General features: G+C 38.7%; 1 protein-coding gene across 4 annotated transcripts in view; it reads left to right on the forward strand.

Annotated features, from left to right (window-relative positions):
* Nucleotides 1-21580, forward strand: part of PPARGC1A (PPARG coactivator 1 alpha) — a 622917-nt gene extending 601337 nt beyond the window's left edge. For all 4 annotated transcript variants that reach the window (XM_045182634.2, XM_045182632.2, XM_053922148.2 and 1 more), the window contains 6 exons: nt 420-1335; nt 1952-2056; nt 2208-2328; nt 11548-11669; nt 11999-12150; nt 17724-21580. In XM_045182634.2, coding sequence (XP_045038569.1) covers nt 420-1335; nt 1952-2056; nt 2208-2328; nt 11548-11669; nt 11999-12150; nt 17724-17827 — 1520 coding nt within the window. In that variant the 3' untranslated portion in view covers nt 17828-21580. The remainder of the gene's footprint in view (nt 1-419; nt 1336-1951; nt 2057-2207; nt 2329-11547; nt 11670-11998; nt 12151-17723) is intronic.
* The last annotated feature ends 211 nt before the right edge of the window (nt 21581-21791 follow it).

Below are 21791 nucleotides of genomic sequence, written 5' to 3' on the forward strand. Positions count from 1 at the left end.
AGCTACCAAAGCCATTTTGTGATGCCCCTGAGCCCCACCGCGTTCATTTTCCATAACGCAGATGATACGGTGCCCTTGAAAATCTGACCTTTGGTGATGCCTGGTGTCGTGGAGGCCGGGAGGGACGCCTTAATGTTTTCTCGGAGGTAGGTCTGTTAGCATTGGTGTTCAAAATACAAAATATCACGCGCAGCTGCCTGGCATGGCTGATCGATCTTCTGTTGGTGACAGAGGCTTAGGGGCAGAGAGTCACTTTATCAGGTGTTGTCATGAATTTAGTTTCCTTCCTTTTCACTCAGTTTTAACCATTGTCTGAAATCTTGGAAATGTTAGAAAAACGTATCCTGGCATTTAAGAATGTTGTTTCTTCTCTCTTTCTCTTCCTATCTCTTTTTTTTTTTTTTTTTTTTTTGCCTTAGGCCTAACTCCACCCACAACTCCTCCTCATAAAGCCAACCAAGACAACCCTTTCAGGGCTTCTCCAAAGCTGAAGTCCTCTTGCAAGACTGTGGTACCTCCGCCATCAAAGAAGCCCCGGTACAGCGAGTGTCCTGGTACCCAAGGCAACAACTCCACCAAGAAAGGGCCTGAGCAGTCTGAGCTGTATGCACAGCTCAGCAAGACCTCAGTGCTCCCTGGCGGACACGAGGAAAGGAAGGCCAAACGGCCCAGTCTACGGCTGTTTGGTGACCATGACTATTGTCAGTCAATCAATTCCAAAACGGAAATACTCATTAATCTATCACAGGAGCTCCAAGACTCTAGACAACTAGAATATAAAGATGCTCCCTCCAGTTGGCAGGGGCCGATTTGTTCCTCCACAGATTCAGACAAGTGCTACATGAGAGAGACTCCAGAGGTGAGCAAGCAGGTCTCTCCCTGTAGCACCAGGAAACAGCTCCAAGACCAGGAAATCCGAGCCGAGCTGAACAAGCACTTCGGTCATCCCAGTCAAGCTGTTTTTGACGACGAAGCAGACAAGACCAGTGAACTGAGGGACAGTGATTTCAGTAACGAACAATTCTCCAAACTACCTATGTTTATCAATTCAGGATTAGCCATGGATGGCCTGTTTGATGACAGCGAAGATGAAAGTGATAAACTGAACTACCCTTGGGACGGCACGCAGTCCTATTCATTGTTTGATGTGTCCCCTTCCTGCTCTTCTTTTAACTCTCCGTGTAGAGATTCTGTGTCACCACCCAAATCCTTATTTTCTCAAAGACCCCAAAGGATGCGCTCTCGTTCAAGGTCCTTTTCTCGACACAGGTCGTGTTCCCGATCACCATATTCCAGGTCAAGATCAAGGTCCCCAGGCAGTAGATCCTCATCAAGGTAAACCTTGTCACAACCCACCCAGAGCATAAGGCATTTCCAGGAAGTCAAAAAAAAAAAAAAAAAAAGAAAAGAAAAAGAAAAAGAAAAAAAGAAAAGAAAGAAAGAAAACCAAAAAAAACCCTAAAAACATTCAAACCCACAGGCAGCCTAGCCCCTCACAACTGCATTCTGGGTGCCACAGAACTAATGAGATTGTTGTCACACATACATCGCTCCTCATCTTTTCTTAAATCTGTCAGCCTTGAGCAGAGTGCCTTGAGCCAGTCAGATCAGAGAGAGAGCAATTTGTAAGAAACTTGCTCATCTAACTTTTTCCATTACCTGGAGAGCTGCCCTGTGCCAGGATAGTTGAGATCCATGCAAGATAAAGCTGACAGTGTACCAGACTGGCGCTTGGCGTTAACATCAATAAGAGACGCTGGAGAGAACACATCCCTCCCAGACCTCTAAGCTGACTAGATGATCAGAAACTGTCACTGGGAAAATCTCACTAGTTTCCAGGAAGAAAAAGCCAGTTTGTGTAATACAGTGTTCCAGGGGTGTTCAGTTGTGCCAATCCACGGGGGTTAAGTGGCAGTTGCAAATGACTTTTTGTTTTTCTCCTCTGCTCTAGATCTTGCTACTACTATGAGTCAAGTCACTGCAGACACCGTGCACACCGAAATTCTCCCCTGTGCTCAAGATCACGTTCAAGATCACCCTACAGCCGTAGGCCCAGGTAATGATGCATGTCGTTTTCCCTCGGCTCCTTTCATCCTGACCTTTACATGACAAGATGTTATCTAAAACCCTGCCCCTCCCCAGTTTATTATTTATTTTGCTCATGTCATTGGAGGTGGTTGACTTAATGATGAAGTTATATTTCTCAGGTATGACAGCTACGAGGAATATCAGCACGAAAGGCTGAAGAGGGAAGAATACCGCAGAGAGTATGAGAAGCGGGAATCTGAAAGGGCCAAACAAAGGGAGAGGCAGAGGCAGAAGGCAATTGTAAGCAGCTTGGAGCTAACTTTCATTTCAAAGGAGGGTTTCTCTTTTGTTTTTCTTTCTTTCTTTGTTTCTTTCTTTCTTTTCTAGATTAGAAAATAAACTAAATCTAAGGCTTTGTTAGAATATGCAATATTCACCCTTTTGACATTAAAACATCAGTGTGCCCCCAATCTGTCTTCACATGGATTATTAGAAAACTAAATGTGAAATCAGTATATTTCTCATTCATCTTGAAGCTCATTATTGTTTTTCAAAATGGAAGGAGTGGAGAATTACTCAGTCAGATACTGGTTCCATCTGGTCAAAGGATAAGTTCTTCTTACTGTTCTCAGCTGCTTTTTTCTCAGCATGGAAAATGAGCAGGTCTTACTGTTCCATCTTTTCGGCAGGTGTGCGGATTGGCTAGCCCATGAAGAGACTGGGTCCAGATTAGATGTAAAGGAGTCGGGAGAGGAAGATTTGCTAAGGAAGCCGTCATTTCTTACTTATGCCGGGTCAACACCTAGCCAGGCAGTTGATGCAGCACATCTCCTAGGGCCTACTTGTCAATAGCCCATTATGTATTTCGGCACCACTGACAGCAGGGTGTTACATTCACTTGACATATAGACAGTACTGACCCTTTGGCGGAAGGAGTCAGATTAGGTTAAAACTAATTTTTTTCTTTGTAAGTCAGTACTTTTTCAGCAGCTGCTTACTAACCGGTAGACTTTACCTGGCTCCCACCCACTGCTTGTCAACATAGACCTTGGAAGGCAAATATGAGACACTCTGGTTGTTGGCATCTAGTACTTGTCCATGGCAGACATTCCTAATCGATTATGGCACACCCCCCGCCCGAGCCCCCCCAGAGTCTCAGGGTGTTTCCCAACAGGGTGCTCCAAGGAGCCATGGTTAATCGGTTAGAAATGGTACTGCTTTTGTTCATTGCAGCCAATGCCTGATTATGCTAGCTTCTCGGACTCATTTCCGTGGAGATCAGCTTTTGACATATCTTGAATATAAGCATACCAAGACTTAGGGAAAGGGATTTTAAAAGTTAGATGTATATGGTTCCTTTAAGAAAACGTACTACTATCAACAAAATCTTGAAAAACCTACAGCAAAGAGCTGATTAATAAAGTCAAAATCAAGCACTGCCCAATAGTGATCAGCTGGAGGAAAAAGGTTACCTGAGACGTCTGTCAATCATAGACACTGAAGAAGAAAGAAGGGAGAAGTAATCGAATACTTGGGCTAACGGTCTAGGGTGTTCGTCGTCACTTAACTTTGAATGTACCTAAGACTAAATCATGGGCCTTTTGCAAATTACAACCTTTTTCCTCATTTTTTTCTCAACTTTCAAATGAGCTGTGATATTAAGCTCTGACAGAGTGTCATTAGTTAACACTTAAGAAGACTAATGAAAATTAAAAATTCAATATTTCTAATTTTACTATTTTTAATTAATAGCCTATTCAATAATTATAATAACTCACATTTATATAGTGCCATGTAGTTTATAAAGACTTTTAATATGGCACATTACAGTTAATCTTTACAAAAGAGAATCATGTTGCATAAGCATGTAAGAAAAATAGTTATTTCAGTGTTTGCAAATTCACATTTTATAAAATCTTCCATGTTTCTTCCCAGAAGTATGCCATTAAAGAGAGAGATTATTTCATAATATATTTGTTCATTTTGGCAAAATACAATGGAACTATAACCAAAGCTGTGTCAATAAATATAGAAAACAGCATGCTTATTTTATTCCTTCCAAAGATAATTTAGGGGCAGATACTTAACTAGAGTCAAGACGGGGAGGGAGGTGCCTTTTTGCTAGTTTGTCCCTTTCCAAATAGATCGCTAGCTGACACCTAACCCAAAAGTACCCTCAAGCCCATCAATCTATATGGAAGCAGATACCACCCTGCCTTCTCCTTGGGTCTCAAATGTTGACCATTCCTCAGTTAATTTTTTGATTAGGGCAGTCTTGTATCAGTTCTTTTTGAAAGATGGCTTATATAGTCCAAATGTCAACTTGGCTTATATTAAATTATAAAATATCTAGGCATTTGTGAGAATTCTGACATTAAGCTTTTCAGTTTTTGAAAAGCGATTGAAAAAAAAAGAACTACGACCTAGAGATTGTTTACTAACACAGTGACCTATAAGTAGTAAGAGCTTAATATAAAGATGTGGAACTGATTGTTAAACCAGTGCCCACTTCAACAATTATACGCTATTTCTCCTTAACATAATTGAAAACTCATGCCTCTTTATGGGCCAGACATTTGCTAGGTGCTTGTGATATAAAAGTAAGTGAGATCTGGTTGCCTATAGCCAGGGAGCATCAAGTCTACTGGGAAGTAAAGCTAAACGGGCAATAGAGTGTGTTAAGTGCTATTGCAGAAGACACATCTACGGCTTTGTGGTAGGCACTCAGATCTGGGAATGAGGGAAGTCATTCCCGAAGAGAGTGAGGTTGATCTGAAACCAAAAGGGGTGGAAGGCAAAGGTTTTCTAAACCTCTGCTGTCCAACATGGTAGCCATTAGCCAAGTGGCTAATTCAACCAGTTCCAAATTCAGATGTGCTACAAGTGTAATTGGGTTTTGAAGACTGTACAAAAAAAGAGTGTGCAACATTTTATTAATATATTTTATATCAATGATAGGTTGAAATGATATTTTAGATGTATTGAGCTAATTAAAATATATCATTAAAATTAATTTTCTGGTTCTTTTTTACTTTTAAAATGTAGCTCCTATACATTTTTAAGCTACATAAACTGCATTATATTTTTCTTGGACATTGCTATTCTAGGCAGAGCGATAGCTCATAAGTCTCTGGGAAAAAAAGCAAGGTAGATTCAGAAACTGCTAGTCATTTAACTGGAATATGGAGGTATGGGAGCTGCATGAAATAAGTCTGGAGGGCTTCAGGAAAGCCAGATCTTTGAAGAGTCCTGTAAGTCACGATATAGATTTTGAAGTCTGTCTTGGAGGCTTAGTGGAACTATTTAATGAGTTTACCCACAGGAAGATTTTCTGATTGATTTCCTTCCTCAAAATGATCTGCTTTCTTATGCCAAAATGCATTTTGCAAAGTTTATTTTTATGAACTTGGACACAGAGATACATGCAATGATTTTTGATTCATTTGACTAGATTAGCTTGGAAAGTCATTCATGAAACAGAGAAAGGAACTAGAAGAGTCTTCCCAGGTTGGTCGGGTAGATGATTTCCATTCAGATTTTTGAGACACCCTTAAAGTAATGAGTAAATGGCAAATTGTATTTGGAATACTTTGGGTGCAGTGCTGGATTTTGCATTAATTCAGATCAGTTATATAATTAGGAGACCAACAAAGCAGAGGTTCCATAAGGAAATAAAAGTAATATTAAAATTATATAATAATTGATATTTTACAAAATGAAAGTAGTTTTGTGGTCTGTATTGCTGTTGCTGTGAGCTCCATAAGGAGATGGTTTAGAAGGTCTCTAAAGTTTTCATAGCCGATGCCTCTAAAAGTCCCGGTCCAAATCAACTTGAGTGCATCAAATAGAAGAGTTCAGAGAAGAGTAGTGATTAGTAATTACCCAGAATCATTCATCGTGGTTGAATATTGCTATTGTTTCAGTTGCTACTTTTCCTCCAATTTCCATCTGAACTCTTTTCAAAAACCAATTCACCCTCTGCCTTTCTCAGTCTCATAGGCTTGAAATAATTCAGGTGCTATTGGACCAGGCAAGCCAGGGTTTGGTACTTAATGTCCAAACTGTTACAGCTCTAATTTCTTGTGGACTTCTAAGTCCAACTCCATTTGCAATCTGTACAGTTTCCTGCCAGACAACATGATATTGGGATGTTACTTAAAAGGTAAAATCTAGACATTATGATATGGCTCAGGGCTCAAAACCAAAACCAGATGTGCTTGGGCAATGGCGGTGGCATTTCACTTCTCTTCCCCGCTGCCCCCCGCCCACACCACCCCCATTGGTTAGTATGCGGCCTGTGAGCCAGGTACTGTGCGTCATCACTGATAATGATCAGCTTCTTCCGAATGAACAAAAAATTGTGTAATTTCTCATAGTTATTCTTTTTGGAGAAAATTAAGTGGTTTTCTATTTAAGCCCTTTCCCAGAGCTATTTTGTGGGGGTGAATATATCTTAGGTTGAGCTCTGAGCTCACTGTTTAGGAACTGGCAGTTTTATCAGAAGTAGTTACATATACACTCAGTCTATAGTTTTCGTGTTTTCTGCCTTATCACTGGGTTTACTTGCATCTTAGCTCTTACTTGCATATTGCCTATTAAGTAGACTGGCGTGGATTTATTCACATTCATCCAACCTTAGACACTGAGGAGGAACGTGTCTGAGCACTCTGGGATGGGGGTAACTCTGGAAAACTGAATGCTGTAGTTTTGGTTACTCTCTAAGAGTGACCCCCAGTAGTAGGAACGTATTGAATGACTACTGGATTAAATGAGTGTAATCAATATTAAAAGCAAGAGAAAAATACCCTTTTGTTTTTGGATTTTGTCAGGGTTTCAGCATTTCTTTCTGCCCATTCACATCTTTTTATGATCACTGCCCACCACCCCCCCCCACCAGTTTATTCTTTCGACAGAGAACCTAACTAGGCCATTCACTCTGGAAACTGCATGGGATTTATTCATTCATCTCATCTGTAGTATTTGCAGTATACTTGGAATTTCTGAAGAAGTTAGGTTGTAGCTTAGCTGACATTGTGCACAAATCTTTTATTGCTATAGTTGACATACAGTTTCCTTAGCATAGGAGGAGGCTTTTAAAAATTATTCTAATTTGGGAATGTTGACAAAAAGTTCTAAGAATCCAGATTCCCTTAGGCTATTATTCCTTGTTGTTACCTATCATTGCAGAGCATTTTGGTGAGATAAAGCATAAACAGTATTAACCACAGCACTTGATATATTTTAGACAATAAATGATAATTTCCTTATTAATTTTATGTTTTATTTTAGTCAAACCCCTTTCACCAGGATTATTATTTGATGAGAAACATGCTGTTATCTTCAGCTAACTTGGGAGGCTCTATACACTTTCTGATAAATATTTTGATAGTGCAAAGTCAGTTAATTCAGTCAGGGTTTTTTTTTCTTTATTTATCCCCTGTATTTTGATATAATGAGGATTTACCATACCTGTTAATGCAACATAAATCTCCAATTTTATTATCTACCCCGTCAGCAAACTAGCTTTTGTGAAAATTGAAGCTAAAAGATATTTGATAAATGCTCCATCCTCCTCAATAGTGAAAACTGGTCTGAAAATAATTTTTCAAAAGCTTTTGCCAAAGGTTTAGAGTTCCTCCAAGCCTTTAAGAAGTTGGAAATGTTATTAAGCATTTTGATTTCTTTTCCTTTCATCTCCTGTTTAGAAATTAATGTCTTGAAAAATTGGCTGCAAATGTTAAGGTTTTTTAAAGATATAGAATCTATTCATCTGTTTAATAAAACTGCAACATGTTCAAAATAATCAGTTCTCTGTTAGCCATTTTGGCCAATCTTGGAAAGATTTTTTGTCTTTGCTTTTTTAGACCTTCAGATGCCTTTTAGTTGCATTTTCAGCACCAGGAAAACCGAGGACGCTAATCATTTTCTCAAATGATAATTTTAACATGTCTTCCATCTCTAGCCTTCGTAAGGTACCAAGACATGGCCCCAGTCCTGTGTTTTGTAAAAGGAGGTGATAGACAAACAGGTGGTCTAGGGGACCGTGCACAGCCCTTTGGATTTCTGTTCCTCTCATCAAGGCTGTGTCTTCTTTTTTACTGCAGAGTCTATCAGTATCTGATGTAAAAGGTCCTCTGGTTTATCTCTTTTGTGGGATCATTGTTGCATTCAGCTTCGTATAAAGAAGCAATTCAGAGACTGTCCCAATATGTCTGCATATGGACGTGCATATGGTAGATTTTAGCTTTAACTTCAAAGTTACTTGAATACATAGGCTGTGTGTATTCCCGTAATGGCAGTTGAACAATTTCCTTGTGATGGTTCAATTTCTTTCTCTCTCTTCTGCATTGCCCCCTCCTTTCCCTCTATATAGCAGTAACCTTCCTAAAAAGGCTCATTAAGAAAGGAAAATCCATAACATCCATGCAAGCAGGCACCAGGAAGTTTAGATAGCGGTCCCATCACATTCGGCTGTTTGGCTAGAGTCCGCTGCGTGAACAGAATGGAATATGATGTTCTGATTCCGTTGCCCAAGTGTACAGCACTGCCCCAGGATGAACCTTACCATCCATTTATATTTATTGACCTGCTGAATGTGCTGGGTGCTCTGGAGCAACACAACTACAGCCTTGAATTGAGACGTACAATCTACATGGAAGTGAATCAGGCAGCTGCTCTGTTTGCTGTGCGTCATCTGGTCAGTGATTTAGGCTCAGTAGCCGATGTCAGGGGAATTGTGTTTTACCAACAGTTGCAGTGAAACCCCATCTCTGGTTCTCAGGGGTGATTTTCAAAAGTGAGGGTCCTGCAAACTCGTAGCTACTCCACAATTCTTGCACTTAAACCTGTAAAAACAAATTACGAAACCTTTGTTAATTCTCTCAGCGGAGCTACCTAGGCAAGTTTTTTCCTATGATAAAGCACTAAACCTGGCTTTCTTTCTCCCTTATCTTAGGATATACTTAGGCATCGTTGGTGTAATGAACAGTATGAAGTAAATGTTAAAAATAATTAATTGATTAGTGATTGATTGATTTTTCAACAAATATTTATTGAGACTTTATTTCAGGTACCCTTAGAACATGGTAGCCAATAGGACAGATATGGTCTCTGCTTTCATGAAATTCCCTTCATTGTAGGGGGGATGGACATTAAACAATGAATGAACTATTAATTATTTAATTACAATTGGGCATAGAACTACAAAGGATAAATAGAGTGTTCTTTAAGAGCAACTAATAAGAATCCTGACCTGATTTCAAGTCTCTGAAAGGAAATGATTGTTGAGTTTAACGAAATTCTAGACAGTCTGTGTATATTGGTGGAGGGGAGGGAGAGGCAGTGGAGGAAGGATGTTCCAAGTAGCAGGGGAACAGCTTGCTCAAAGGCCCTGGGAAAGGAAGGAACACTGTATACACTAAGGACTGACAGAAGCTCAGTGCGGCTGGGAAACAGAGTAAAGGAAAGAATGAGACGTGTGGCGATAAAGCCCATGATGATGACAGGTCCAGACCATGGCAGGCCCAGTAGGTCCTGTTACTGATTTAGGGCTTGCCTTAAAAGTTAGGAGAAGCCATCGGAATAAGTTACACAGTAAATGGCGCGGTCAGATTCCTGTTACCTTAACAAAGACTACTCTTGCCTGAGAGAAAGAATAGAGTCGAGGAGGAGAAGCACAGACACAGGGCCCAAGTTATACCAGTCTGGAAGGAGGTGCTGGCAGGTTGGTTTGGGGGAGATAGAATAAAGGAGCTGGACCAGCGAGAGATCTAGGAGGCACAAATCACCAGGGAACAATGGGTGATGAGATGTCAGGGGAGGCACCCAGGTTTTCATCCTGAATACCTGGCCAGATGCTATTAATCTCAATGGTAGGAGAACACTGGAGAAAGACCCACTGGGGAGAGGGCGGAACTGGGGCGTTTTGTTTGGGGAATGTTGGTCTAGTTTAAGATGCCAAGGGGAACGCCTAACCTGAGATGTCAAATAGGTGGTTATTTGAGTTTGAAGCTCAGAGGAACTTCCCTGATGAAAATAGAAATAGGAGGGCTGCGTACAGGTAAAAGAGGATGAAACATGAGTGACTCAATCACCTAGGATAGTATCTATTGTAGAGTCTGTGAATTGTTCAGTTATATTTCACAAGTGCTTATTGAGTGCCCAGTCTTTGCCAGGTACTTTGCTAAATACTTGGCACATGAAAAGGAAAGACATTCAGTAAATAACACATCTCTTTGCCTTAGGCCGAAATTACTTTTCACATCCTCCAAGATAGGATACTCTCAGTACACCCAGAGAAAGCTCTTAGGCAAGCGAAATCTATACCCCAGTCCTGTGCTTCCTGGTCTTTGCTTCCATCTAACTTAAATCTCAGCATCCTGAAGTTCATTCCATTCTTGTTAGTCTTTGATAGACATGTAGCCTAGTTGGTAAGCACTTTCTTTATATTAACTCCTTCCGTTCTTGCCTTCTCTCACTTTTGAGAGACATCATCACCTTTGTCCTATCTTTTTAGAACACGATTTATAAGATTGCTTCTTACATTTTTTTTAAGAAATACATCCTCAGGCTACAAAATATTCTCCTCGTATTCTGAAGGTTGTAAATTGCTGATTATGATGATATTGACACCACTGGTGAAAATTAGGCCACACCCTTCCAGTCTGTTTCTAAAATAAGATTCATTGACAAAATGAAATTTATAATGCTTTTTATAGCCCTTAGTCTTTGGAGACCCATGGCTTAAAATAGTCTATATTTTAAGACTGTATTTTTCAAATTATTTGTCTTTGGACCACCTGCATCACAATCACTTGGATGTGCTTGTTAAAAATGAAGATCTTTGAACCCTACCTTCCAAATATATTTTAGTACATCAGAGATGAATCCTAATAATTTGCATTTTTAATAAGCATCTCAGGAAATATTTACTTATACTAGAGTTCAAGAATCACTCTTTTGAGCTATGTCAAAAGTTGTGCCTCAAATCATCATGCTATGTACCTTAAACTTGTACAGTGATTTATGTCCGTTATTTCTTAATTAAACTGGAAAAGTTACACATCTCCTCATTAGAATTCTGAGTTAATGAGAAATTAAACAGTTTTCCAAGCCAGGTCAGCCTCTCACCAATTTTGAGGGTTAATAATAAAATATTTAATAGGTATTTTTGGTCAGTTATTCCATGATAAGATGATCACATTGCACAATTTCTTTTCTAACATGTAAAAGCTCATGTGACTGAAGTACAGAGATGACAAAAAATGTAAAAGTAAACAAGGTGCCAAAGAGAGAGCATGTAAGGGAAGAGAGTGAGAAATGAAATGAAATCGATGAAATGAAAACTAAAACTCGGTTAAGTGTAGCCTTTCATTCAGTTTTACTGTATGTTTTGCTTTGACTGGCATGCTTTGTGGGTTCTTCTTATGCACGATTGTACCTTTATGAATGTTTCTAGAGGTTCAACTTATTTCCTATCTCCAGAACTAGCAAGTCTCTCTTTACCCCCCCGACCCCCAGGAAGAACGCCGTGTGATTTATGTTGGCAAAATCAGACCTGACACAACACGGACAGAACTGAGGGACCGTTTTGAAGTTTTTGGTGAAATTGAGGAGTGCACAGTAAATCTGCGGGATGATGGGTGAGAATCTTCAAGATTATTTCTTGTTTAGAAGCTGACATATGTAAAAAATTATGGCCATAAGATTACTGGGATGGGGATGCTTTGACAGATGACATGTTGAGTTCAGAACCTTATTTATTTTCTTTCATCCCTATTTATTAATCTTTCTAGTTGAGATTTTCTGTCCCAGAAATAAGTATTTAGCTGCTTGACAGGACAATCACACTGATAAATGGATACAGTGGTTCAGACATTGGCACCAGTGAAGTCTCCTGAAGTAGAAAGGTTTCTAGTCGTATATGCTAATGCCTCCTCGCTAGCTTTGAACTTCTCTTTGTGCATTGCAGAGACAGCTATGGTTTCATTACCTACCGTTACACCTGTGATGCTTTTGCTGCTCTTGAAAATGGATACACTTTGCGCAGGTCGAATGAAACTGACTTCGAGCTGTACTTTTGTGGACGCAAGCAATTTTTCAAGTCTAACTATGCAGACCTAGGTATGGATTTTATTGTACGTGGAATGAGGAATCCATAATGCAGAGCTCAAAATGGAAGTAAATGCAAACTGTAGGCACATTGGGTTGAACCATTATTTTACTAGAGGGAATATTTGAATACAGAATTTATCTTATTATTTAATTTTTAATGCACGAGACAGTTTCTGAAGCAAGGGGTGTGGGTTATGGTGGCAAAGGGCAGGAGTAAATTCGCTGCAGTCTCTTCCCTGATACTGAAATTCTGCACTGTTTATGGGTATGCATGTGGTACGTCGTGTTTTGTGTGTGTCTGTGCTGGGGGCATGTGTGGGGGACAGTGTGTGTCTGCATGTGTTTATGTTGTGTGTGTGTGTGTGTCTGCGTCTGCGTCTCATCTGCTGTTGCTTTCTGTTTCCAACCCCGAGTCCTGTTGCCCAGCACTGCCATCACCATTTTATGGGTCAGAATATGCAAAAGTCATGTTCTTTTTCCTGAGTATATCACAAAGCCTTAGAAATGGTAATTTTTTTCTACAAATTACACCTTAAGAGGAGAAAATAAAATTTTATATGCTAAATCACACCATACTTTCTTTAAAGTGAATAAGAAAATCTGTTATTATTTGAGTAGTTCTATGTGCGAGACACTATGCCAGGGGCTTTGTGAGTGTTTCCTCATTTAATTACCAGAACAATTATAGGAGGTAGATATTACTGATATCCCCATTTTACAGAGAAGGAAACTGAAGCATATGTAAGTATTGAATTTTTTTTCCTGTTACAAAAGTTGTACAGACTCAAGGGGTAAAAAATACAGAAAATATTTTTTAAATATTAAGAAAAATAGGAAAATCTCTTATCAGCCTATCACCTAGAGATGAGCACTATCCCCTAGTGTGTGATTTGCTTTCCAGTATTTTGTCTCAGAATGTCTAATTTATTATAGTGAAGGTCTTACATACAAATAGACACTTTAAATTCTACTTATCTGAATTAATACTATATAAGTTCACTTTCCACTTAGTCACAGGTTTAAAAATAATTTATCAACACATTTTAATGGCTACATAGTATTTTGTTCAGTGAATAATGTCATATTTAATCATTCTAATTATAGCTAAACATTTATTCAATTTTTAATTTTTCAATATAAATAATACCACAATGGACATCTTAATTTCCTTTCTAATTTTAATTTGGTTCCTTTGCATGTGATTTGCCATCTAATGTGTGTAAGATTTTTCATTTTTTGATGGAGGAAGGAAAGTGGCAAATGTCTTATGCATATGACATAATTATTTAAAATCAATTATACTAATCATAAAATTAACATATAAATCTATTCCTATGCTTTTTATTCTATTATGTAAAAATTAGCATATTTCTGTCTGCACTTGCTTTGGCTTGGTATAAAGAAAGAAATGAATACCAAATACAGGGATTTTTTTTTCTCCCACCAGAGCGATGTCTCCCTAGAGTAATTGATATAGGTAGTGTGCATTGTTCAGGGGGAATATGCTATAATTCACTTCAAGAGCTAAATAGATCGGATGAAGCAGGGGAGAGTTAGCTTACTGTTAGAGAGATAGAGGTCCAGGGATGAAAATATAAACAGTGGCAAGTCATTTATTTGTTCAAATGTTGGCTGATAAAAACAGTCAAGACAGATTGAAGTCTTGAGTTGATTTGACTTATTTTCTTCAGTGATGAAGGCCAGGGTGTTTCCAGTCTCTCAAAACATCTAGAGTTTAAAATAAGCTACCTAGAGGGGCCTTTAGATCATGATTCATCACTAGGAGAGGGAGGATTGAATGGTATTTCCAAATTGAACTAGAGCCTCCCTGAAATATTTCGAAGAGGAATGCTTCCCCTCTCGTTATCTCACTGCCTCGCCAGCAGCAATGAAACTTTGCCGTTGCTAAGCTAGCTCTGTATTTTCTGAAAAGTGCGTTTGATGTACATTGTAGTAGCATGGGTTTTTCCAATCCCCTCAAGCCCTGCAATTGCATGAAGCGTGGTCGATCTGAGCGTAAGTGTGTAGTTGAGCAGCCTACAGACTTTTGGAATCCTGCAGACCTGGGTTTGAAACTGGACTTAGCTTCTGACCTTAAGCAAACAATTAAACTCCCTCTGGTTCTGCTTCTTCTTTGGTGAAATACCTTATAATGCTGTCATGAAGATTAAGTTAATGTTTGTGAAGCTGCTAACTGTGTCTGGCATAAAACAGTTGCTCAATAAAGAGTAGCTGTTATTATAATTAAACATGATATTAATGAGAAGTTAGAGGTTTCGGGTTATTTTAAAATGGATGCAATAACATCAGTGTCCAGCTTTCGAAGTGAAGAGCATTCCTATGCATCCTGTCTTTGTCTCCTGAAGAGTTCAACTTGAATGCATCAGGGCACGGCCACTGAATATGGGGAACAGAAGTATATACTGGACAATTACAGGGCCTATGAGCTGTCACATGTGTCAAGAGTAAAGTGAAAATTGTGTGATACAGATACATTTCGCCAAAAGTAAAGTGACCAATCAGCTTAGATAGGTTTCACCAATTTTTTTCTGGGTTTTTTTGTCCCCCCAAAGTAAATTAGCTTGCACATCCTATTTCAATGCTATTGAGGACACTTTTGGCCACTACAATATTATTACTGCAAAACATAATGATTCTAATTATGATTTATGAGCCAGTTTTGAGAGACTCAGAATTTAAAGAGACAATCAAGGTTACTATGGTGATGCCAGGATTTAAGTCTGGTTTCTATGAATCTGTAATCTGTGTGTCTTTCTATTTACTGTCTTATAAAAAAAATGGATCATTATGCAAGATCTCAGTGAAAAATGTTAAAGAGGGAGGATAAAAATTAAATTAGGACTATCTGACCAGAGAAGGTCAGTATAAATAATAAAATAACTTTAATCAAATTAATTATGGTGTAGAACTTAAAACATATAAGAAAAAAATGAAATAAAGACAATATTCTTCACAAGTTTTTATTGACTCAAAGAAATATAATACATTATCATCATCTTGAATATATACATAACTTCTCTTACTTTTTAAAGATTTTATTTATTTGTTTTCAGAGAGAGAGGAAGGGAGGGAGAAAGAGAGGAAGAGAAACACCAATGTGTGGTTGCCTCTCACACGCCCCCTCCTTGGAACTTGGCCCACAACCCAGGCATATGCCCCAACAGGGAATCGAACTGGCAACCCTTTCATTTGAAGGCCAGCACTCAGTCCATGGAGCCACACAGCCAGGGCTACATACATAACTTTTCATAAAACCTTACCACTTATTGGTAAATCATTCCCAGATCCCAACAAAAATATTTTCAACCACAATTTTAGTAATATGCTGGTGGTTGAGATGAATATATTCATTTAAGAAATATTAACTTTAGTATCTACTTTGTGCCAACAGGTTGCTATGTGCCAGGAATACAGTTGTAATGTGATTTGTTTCTATTTATACAGTGTCATTTGTAACAATTTATTTAAAAAAGAAATTAAAGTGGCTTTTAGATTATTCCTATCAAACTTTTTATTATATTTTACTTGAGTCACAGTATCTTTCCTTTAGTGTAGAAAAAGGGGGTAGAATAGATGTTATTGTCTTGAGAAGTACATGTAACCAAAAAAGATTTTGGGGTGCCTACTGTATGATATAGTAGGATACTGTATGATGTAGTAGTGGGTATATATGTAAATTCCAGTTTTCATATTTCACAGTGAAAAAAAACTCTTGAAAACTACCATTTTAAAATATTTTTAGTATTTGCTAATAAAAATACAGAAACACTGAAGTTTTGGGTCACATGCAGAATAATCCCAAGTTAAAATATTTTAATAATTTTCAAAATTTCCTCCGAGGAAAGACATGCACGTGTGTTTCTGACGGGTCTGTGCCCACCTCCAAGTCCTGCCGACTCTCTACAAGGCAGGGCAGCTCTGATTTTAGGCTAATCTCCGGCAGTGGGCAAGACTTTCTCTCTTTTTCTTCTCCTCCTCCTCCTCCTTCTTCCTCTTTTTTTTTCTACAAAAAAGATTTTGGTTTGAACAACAGCTGACAGTGAGGTTCTAGTGATAAAAACCAAACTATTCGTTAGGCTACAAAGAGAAGGGCAGAGAGCTGTTATAATTTAAGAATGAACCATTTAGGATGTTAATAAGGAAAGACTGGCCATTTTTTCCTTGCTTTTATGTCTGGGGCTGACTTTAATCCTTATTGTTTTGTTGTTGTTCATACCTGGAAAAAGTTGCGTGACAAAAATTCAGTAAAGACAAAGAATGGTGGGGATGAAAGAGAGAAAAAAAAAGTGCCATGAATTCTTTGTTTTGAAAACTAAGATGGTTAAAGTAGATTGTAGCAAGGGGTTAAAAAAAGGTCAGCCTGGGGCTGCAGAGCTTGAGGGAGTACAAACTTTACAGCAAAACATCTTGTGAGGTCAATGACCACGCCCCCACATTATCTAGTTTTACACTGTTCTGTCATTTCGAGCATCTCATTTTCGGAACTTCATCTGAAAATGGGAGTGTTCATATTTTGGTAGGATTGTTAATGTTTTCCAGAAAACATTTTTTCCCCTTCAAAACAAGTGCTCTCAAAGAATGAATGTCTTTGTAAGAAGTTTTCTGTTATATTTCCAAGATATTCTTTCTCACTTGCAAGACTGGCAAAAATATCTGACTTTTTCAGAGATGTCGATGGAGAAAATCAGAAACAGTTAACAGATTTTTACTTTACATCCCGCATTGCTGAAACACATCGATTTTGTTGAGGGTTCACTCTTTGAAGTAGCATGTGAGACTTTGCACAAGAGCTGACTTGGGCTAGTTTAAGGATCCAAGAAAGACCATGGCTTCATGCACATCTGCATGTTTTCTGTCTCCTATGAATTAGAAAAGAGACTGAATTTACCCTCTCTGGACACAAGGCATTTCCCTAAACCTTCTAATTTGGGGGAGTTTGTGCCACTATTGCTGGGGTACCCGGAGGTTTGGAGTAGATGCCTGGATCATATCTCTCTCCTGCCTCAAAGGAGAGCAGCAAGGTGGGGAGTGGGTGCACTTCTGATTCTCTCTTTCCCACTCAACTGGATTTTGTGCTCAATGAAATCAGTCCCACTGAATGGGAAAATTAGTTCCAGCTTCTACTCTTGTCCCTCCTTCTAAGTTTTTGAGGAACCTTGGGTAAGACAAGTAGGGGCTTATTTTTAAAGAGTATCAACTAGATAAGTTGCTATTGAATAGAGATTTTTAAAGTCTGTTCTGATTACCTTCCAGGTGTGTTTAAGTCTGAAATGCATCAATAGCTGAGGAATTGAATGCTCACCACTCCTTACACACACACACACACACACACACACGTATATGTGTATATACATATATACATACACATCTATAAATATGTATGTATATACACATCTATCTATCGCTATACATGTATGTGCCAACAGAAGTTGAACATGTTTTTGAAAGTATATTGATTCAATACGTTGCTGTTAAATTGGAAACTGGGTCGTCGTGAATGAGAAGATTGAGTTAATGACCATCAGCAAGTGTGCATCTAACCAGGCCTGGGTTTCTTTCAGATTCCAGCTCAGATGACTTTGACCCTGCTTCCACCAAGAGCAAGTATGACTCTCTGGATTTCGATAGTTTACTGAAAGAAGCTCAGAGAAGCTTGCGCAGGTAACATGTTCCCTGGCTGAGGATGACAGAGGGACGGTGAATACCTCACGGGACAGCGCGTCCTCCCCTAACAGACTATTGCAAGTCATACTTAGGAATCTCTCCTACTTTACACTCTGTACAAACAAAACAAAACAACAATACAACAACAACAACAACAACAACAATGGTTTACATGAACACAGCTGCTGAAGAGACAAGAGGCAGAATGGATATCCAGTAAGCACATGTTTATTCATGAGTGTCAGCTTTGCTTTCCCTGGAGTCTCTCGGGGATGGTGTGTGTGTGCGCGTGTATGTGTGTTTGTGTGTGCGCGCACATGCGTGCCTGGTTTGGGGGAAGTATGAACGTACAGGCGGGGACTGGGGGCTCCTCACCAGAGTGTGCCGGGGCAAACCACTTCAAATGGCAGCAGTTCCAAGAAGACACACGTAAAACCTAGGACTTCAAAATGTTCATATTCTATTCAAAAGGAAAAAAAATGAATAAATTCAAAAGGAAAGAAAACTAACCAACCAACCACAAACCATCCTAAAATGACAGCCGCTGATGTCGGGGCATCAGCCTCCGTACTCTTGTTTTTTTTAGAAAGTACAAAATCAACTTGAAGCGAGCGTTCTCTCGTAATGTAATGATTATATGACAATCCCGAAGAAACCACAGGTTCCGTAGAACTAATATCCTTTCTCTATCTCTCTCTCTTTTTTCTTTTTTCCTTTTGCCATGGAATCTGGGTGGGAGAGGATACTGCGGGCACCGGAATGCTATACTTTCCTAACATTTTGAAGTTGCTGTCGTTCGTCCTTTATCCTGGCACCCATGTAAATGTCCAAAATGTTGATCTTCCACTGCAAATTTCAACAGCCTTGTCCATGGTCAAGCGTGAGGCTTGGTCAATGGTTCTTTCTGAGGAGCGAGCACGGTGTTACATTATGAATGAGAGTTGGGTAGAACTCTCTGGGATGTGTTCAGATAGTGTAATTGCTACATTCTCCAATGTAGTTAAGTATTTACAGATGTTAAATGGAGTATTTTTATTTTGTGTACATACTATAAAAGAATGTTCTTTTTTTGTTACAGCTATGCACTGTAAATGCAGCCTTCTTTTCAAAACTGCTAAATTTTTCTTAATCAAGAATATTCAAATGTAATTATGAGGTAAAACAATTATTGTACACTAACCTATTTAGAAGCTGAACTTACTGCTTATATATATTTGATTGTACAAAAAAAAGTGTGTGTGTCCGTTGAGTGCAGCAACAAAATGATGCTTTACGCACATCCATCCCTTCTTAGGTGAGCTTTGATCTAAGCATCTTGTCAAGAAATATCCTAGCCCCCTAAAGGTATTAACCACTTCCGCGATATTTTTCCACATTTTCTTGTTGCTTGTTTTTCTTTGAAGTTTTATACACTGGATTTGTTAGGGGAATGAAATTTTCTCATCTAAAATTTTTCTAGACGATATCATGATTTTATGTAAAGTCTCAATGGGTAACCATTAAGAAATGTTTTTATTTTCTCTATCAATAGTAGTTTTGAAACTAGAGGTCAAAAATCTTTTTAAAATGCTGTTTCGTTTTAATTTTTGTGATTTTAATTTGATACAAAATGCTGAGGTAATAATTACAGTATGATTTTTACAATAATTAATGTGTGTCTGAAGACTATCTTTGAAGCCAGTATCTCTTTCCCTTGGCAGAGTATGATGACGGTATTTATCTGTATTTTTTACAGTTATGCATCCTGTATAAATACTGATATCTCATTCCTTTGTTTACTAAAGAGACATATTTATCAGTTGCAGATAGCCTATTTATTATAAATTATGAGATGATGAAAATAATAAAGCCAGTGGAAATTTTCTACCTAGGGTGCATGGCAGTCGTCAGGGTGGAGTTTCCGTGTTTCATTTGGGTAACTCAGCTTTCGCAGAAGCAATGTTTCTGCTTGCACTAGCATGGCCTCTGGCGTGACCATGATCTTGTTCTTGATGACATTGCTTCTGCTAAATTCAATAAAAAACTTCCGAAAAACCTCCATTTTGAGCATCAGGATTTCATCTGAGTGTGGAGCCCCTGGAACGGAAAAACGTTTGGAGTGTGTATTCACGTGTCTAAATTGAGATCCGATCACGGTTTGGCTGACGTGACTTTTCTGGAAGACATGATAGTCCTACTTTGTAATCGTTCTTTTCCTTTCTCTCGCCCAACACGGTCTTATCCGGCGGATCTCACCCCCAGGCCGATGCAGCTAGTTTTGATGGCTGCATTCATTTATCACCAGCATATTGTGTTCTGAGTGAGTCCACTGTCCGTCCTGTCAGATGCTTGCTTGATTTTTGGGCTTCTTCTTTCTAAGTAGATAGAAAGCAATAAAAATACTATGAAACAAACTTGTTCACAGGTTCTGCGTTACAAGAGTAACACATCTTTAATCCGCCTAATTCTTGTTGTTCTGTAGGTTAAATGCAGGTATTTTAACTCTGTGTGAGCGCCAAACTAAAGTTTACAGTCTTTCTTTCTGAATTTTGAGTATCTTCTGTTGTAGAATAATAATGATAAAAAAAGACTATTAAGAGCAATAAATTATTTTTAAGAAATCAATATTTAGTAAATCATATTATGTGTTCAAGGACCAGATGTGTTCTCTATTTTGCCTTTAAATTTTTGTGATCCAATTTTGAATATCTTCTCCTTTTTGCCCTGGATTGTTGACATGAGTAAAAATACTTGGTTTCTTTTCTTACTTATCAAAATATAGCACTACAGATTTCATGTTGAGAATTAATTTATTCCCCCTCTGGCCTGACAAATATTGTTACCATAAAGATCGTTTTTTCCCCCCATGGACTTCAAATTGCATCTAAAATTAGTGCAAAGAGAGAATCACTAATCCATCCGAATAGAGCTTTTATACCTTATGCAGACACTGTGGGTAGCCCATCAAAATGTAAACTGTATCCCGTTTATTTTTATTTTTTAAATTTTTTGGAGAGAATATTTCAAATGAACACATGCACCCCATCATGACGGGAAGCAAATTTCAGCATAGATCTCTAGGGTTTTTAGATGACCGCGGGCCATTGCCTTCACGCTGTGGTAAGTACCACATCTACAATTTTGGTAACCGAACTGGTGCTTTAGAAATGTGGGTTTTTTTAAAAAGAAATGTAGCAGAATAATTCTTCCAGTGCAACAAAATCAATTTTTGCTAAACGACTCCGAGAGAGCAACGGCTGGGCTGTCACCATTCGAAGCGGCAGAGAGGGAGCTCCGCAGCACCGGGGTATGATGGTTGGTTCAGTGGAAAAAAGGAAACCTTTTCATGCCTTTAGATGTGAGCTTACAGTAGGTAATGATTATGTGTCCTTTTCTGATGGCTGTAACGAGAACTTCAATCACTGTAGTCTAAGACCTGATCTATAGATGACCTAGAATAGCCATGTAATATAATGTGATGATTCTAAATTTGTACCTATGTGACAGACATTTTCAATAATGTGAACTGCTGATTTGATGGAGCTACTTTAAGATTTGTAGGTGAAAGTGTAATACTGTTGGTTGAACTATGCTGAAGAGGGAAAGTGAGCGATTAGTTGAGCCCTTACCGGGCTTCCCCCCCCCCCACCTGCCAATTCTACATGTATTGTTGTGGTTTTATTCATTGTATGAAAATTCCTGTGATTTTTTTTAAAATGTGCAGTACACATCAGCCTCACTGAGCTAATAAAGGGAAACGAATGTTTCAAATCTACTTCTGCTTTTCTTATTTATCGTAACCAAACTCCTGGCGTGTTTCTCAGGTCAGTACACATCGTTCACTCATTATCATTCTCTTTCCCCCTGGATCTCCCTCCCTTTTTCCCTGCTTTTCCATATTCATGGGTGGATTTCAGCTTCAGGGTAACGCGTGCCTTCTGTACTTTATGTTGTCTCTTTGCAAATGGCGAAGGAAGAAGTGGTGA

This window comes from Desmodus rotundus, chromosome 4 (genome assembly GCF_022682495.2).
Source record: "Desmodus rotundus isolate HL8 chromosome 4, HLdesRot8A.1, whole genome shotgun sequence".
NCBI classification, from domain to species: Eukaryota; Metazoa; Chordata; class Mammalia; order Chiroptera; family Phyllostomidae; genus Desmodus; species Desmodus rotundus.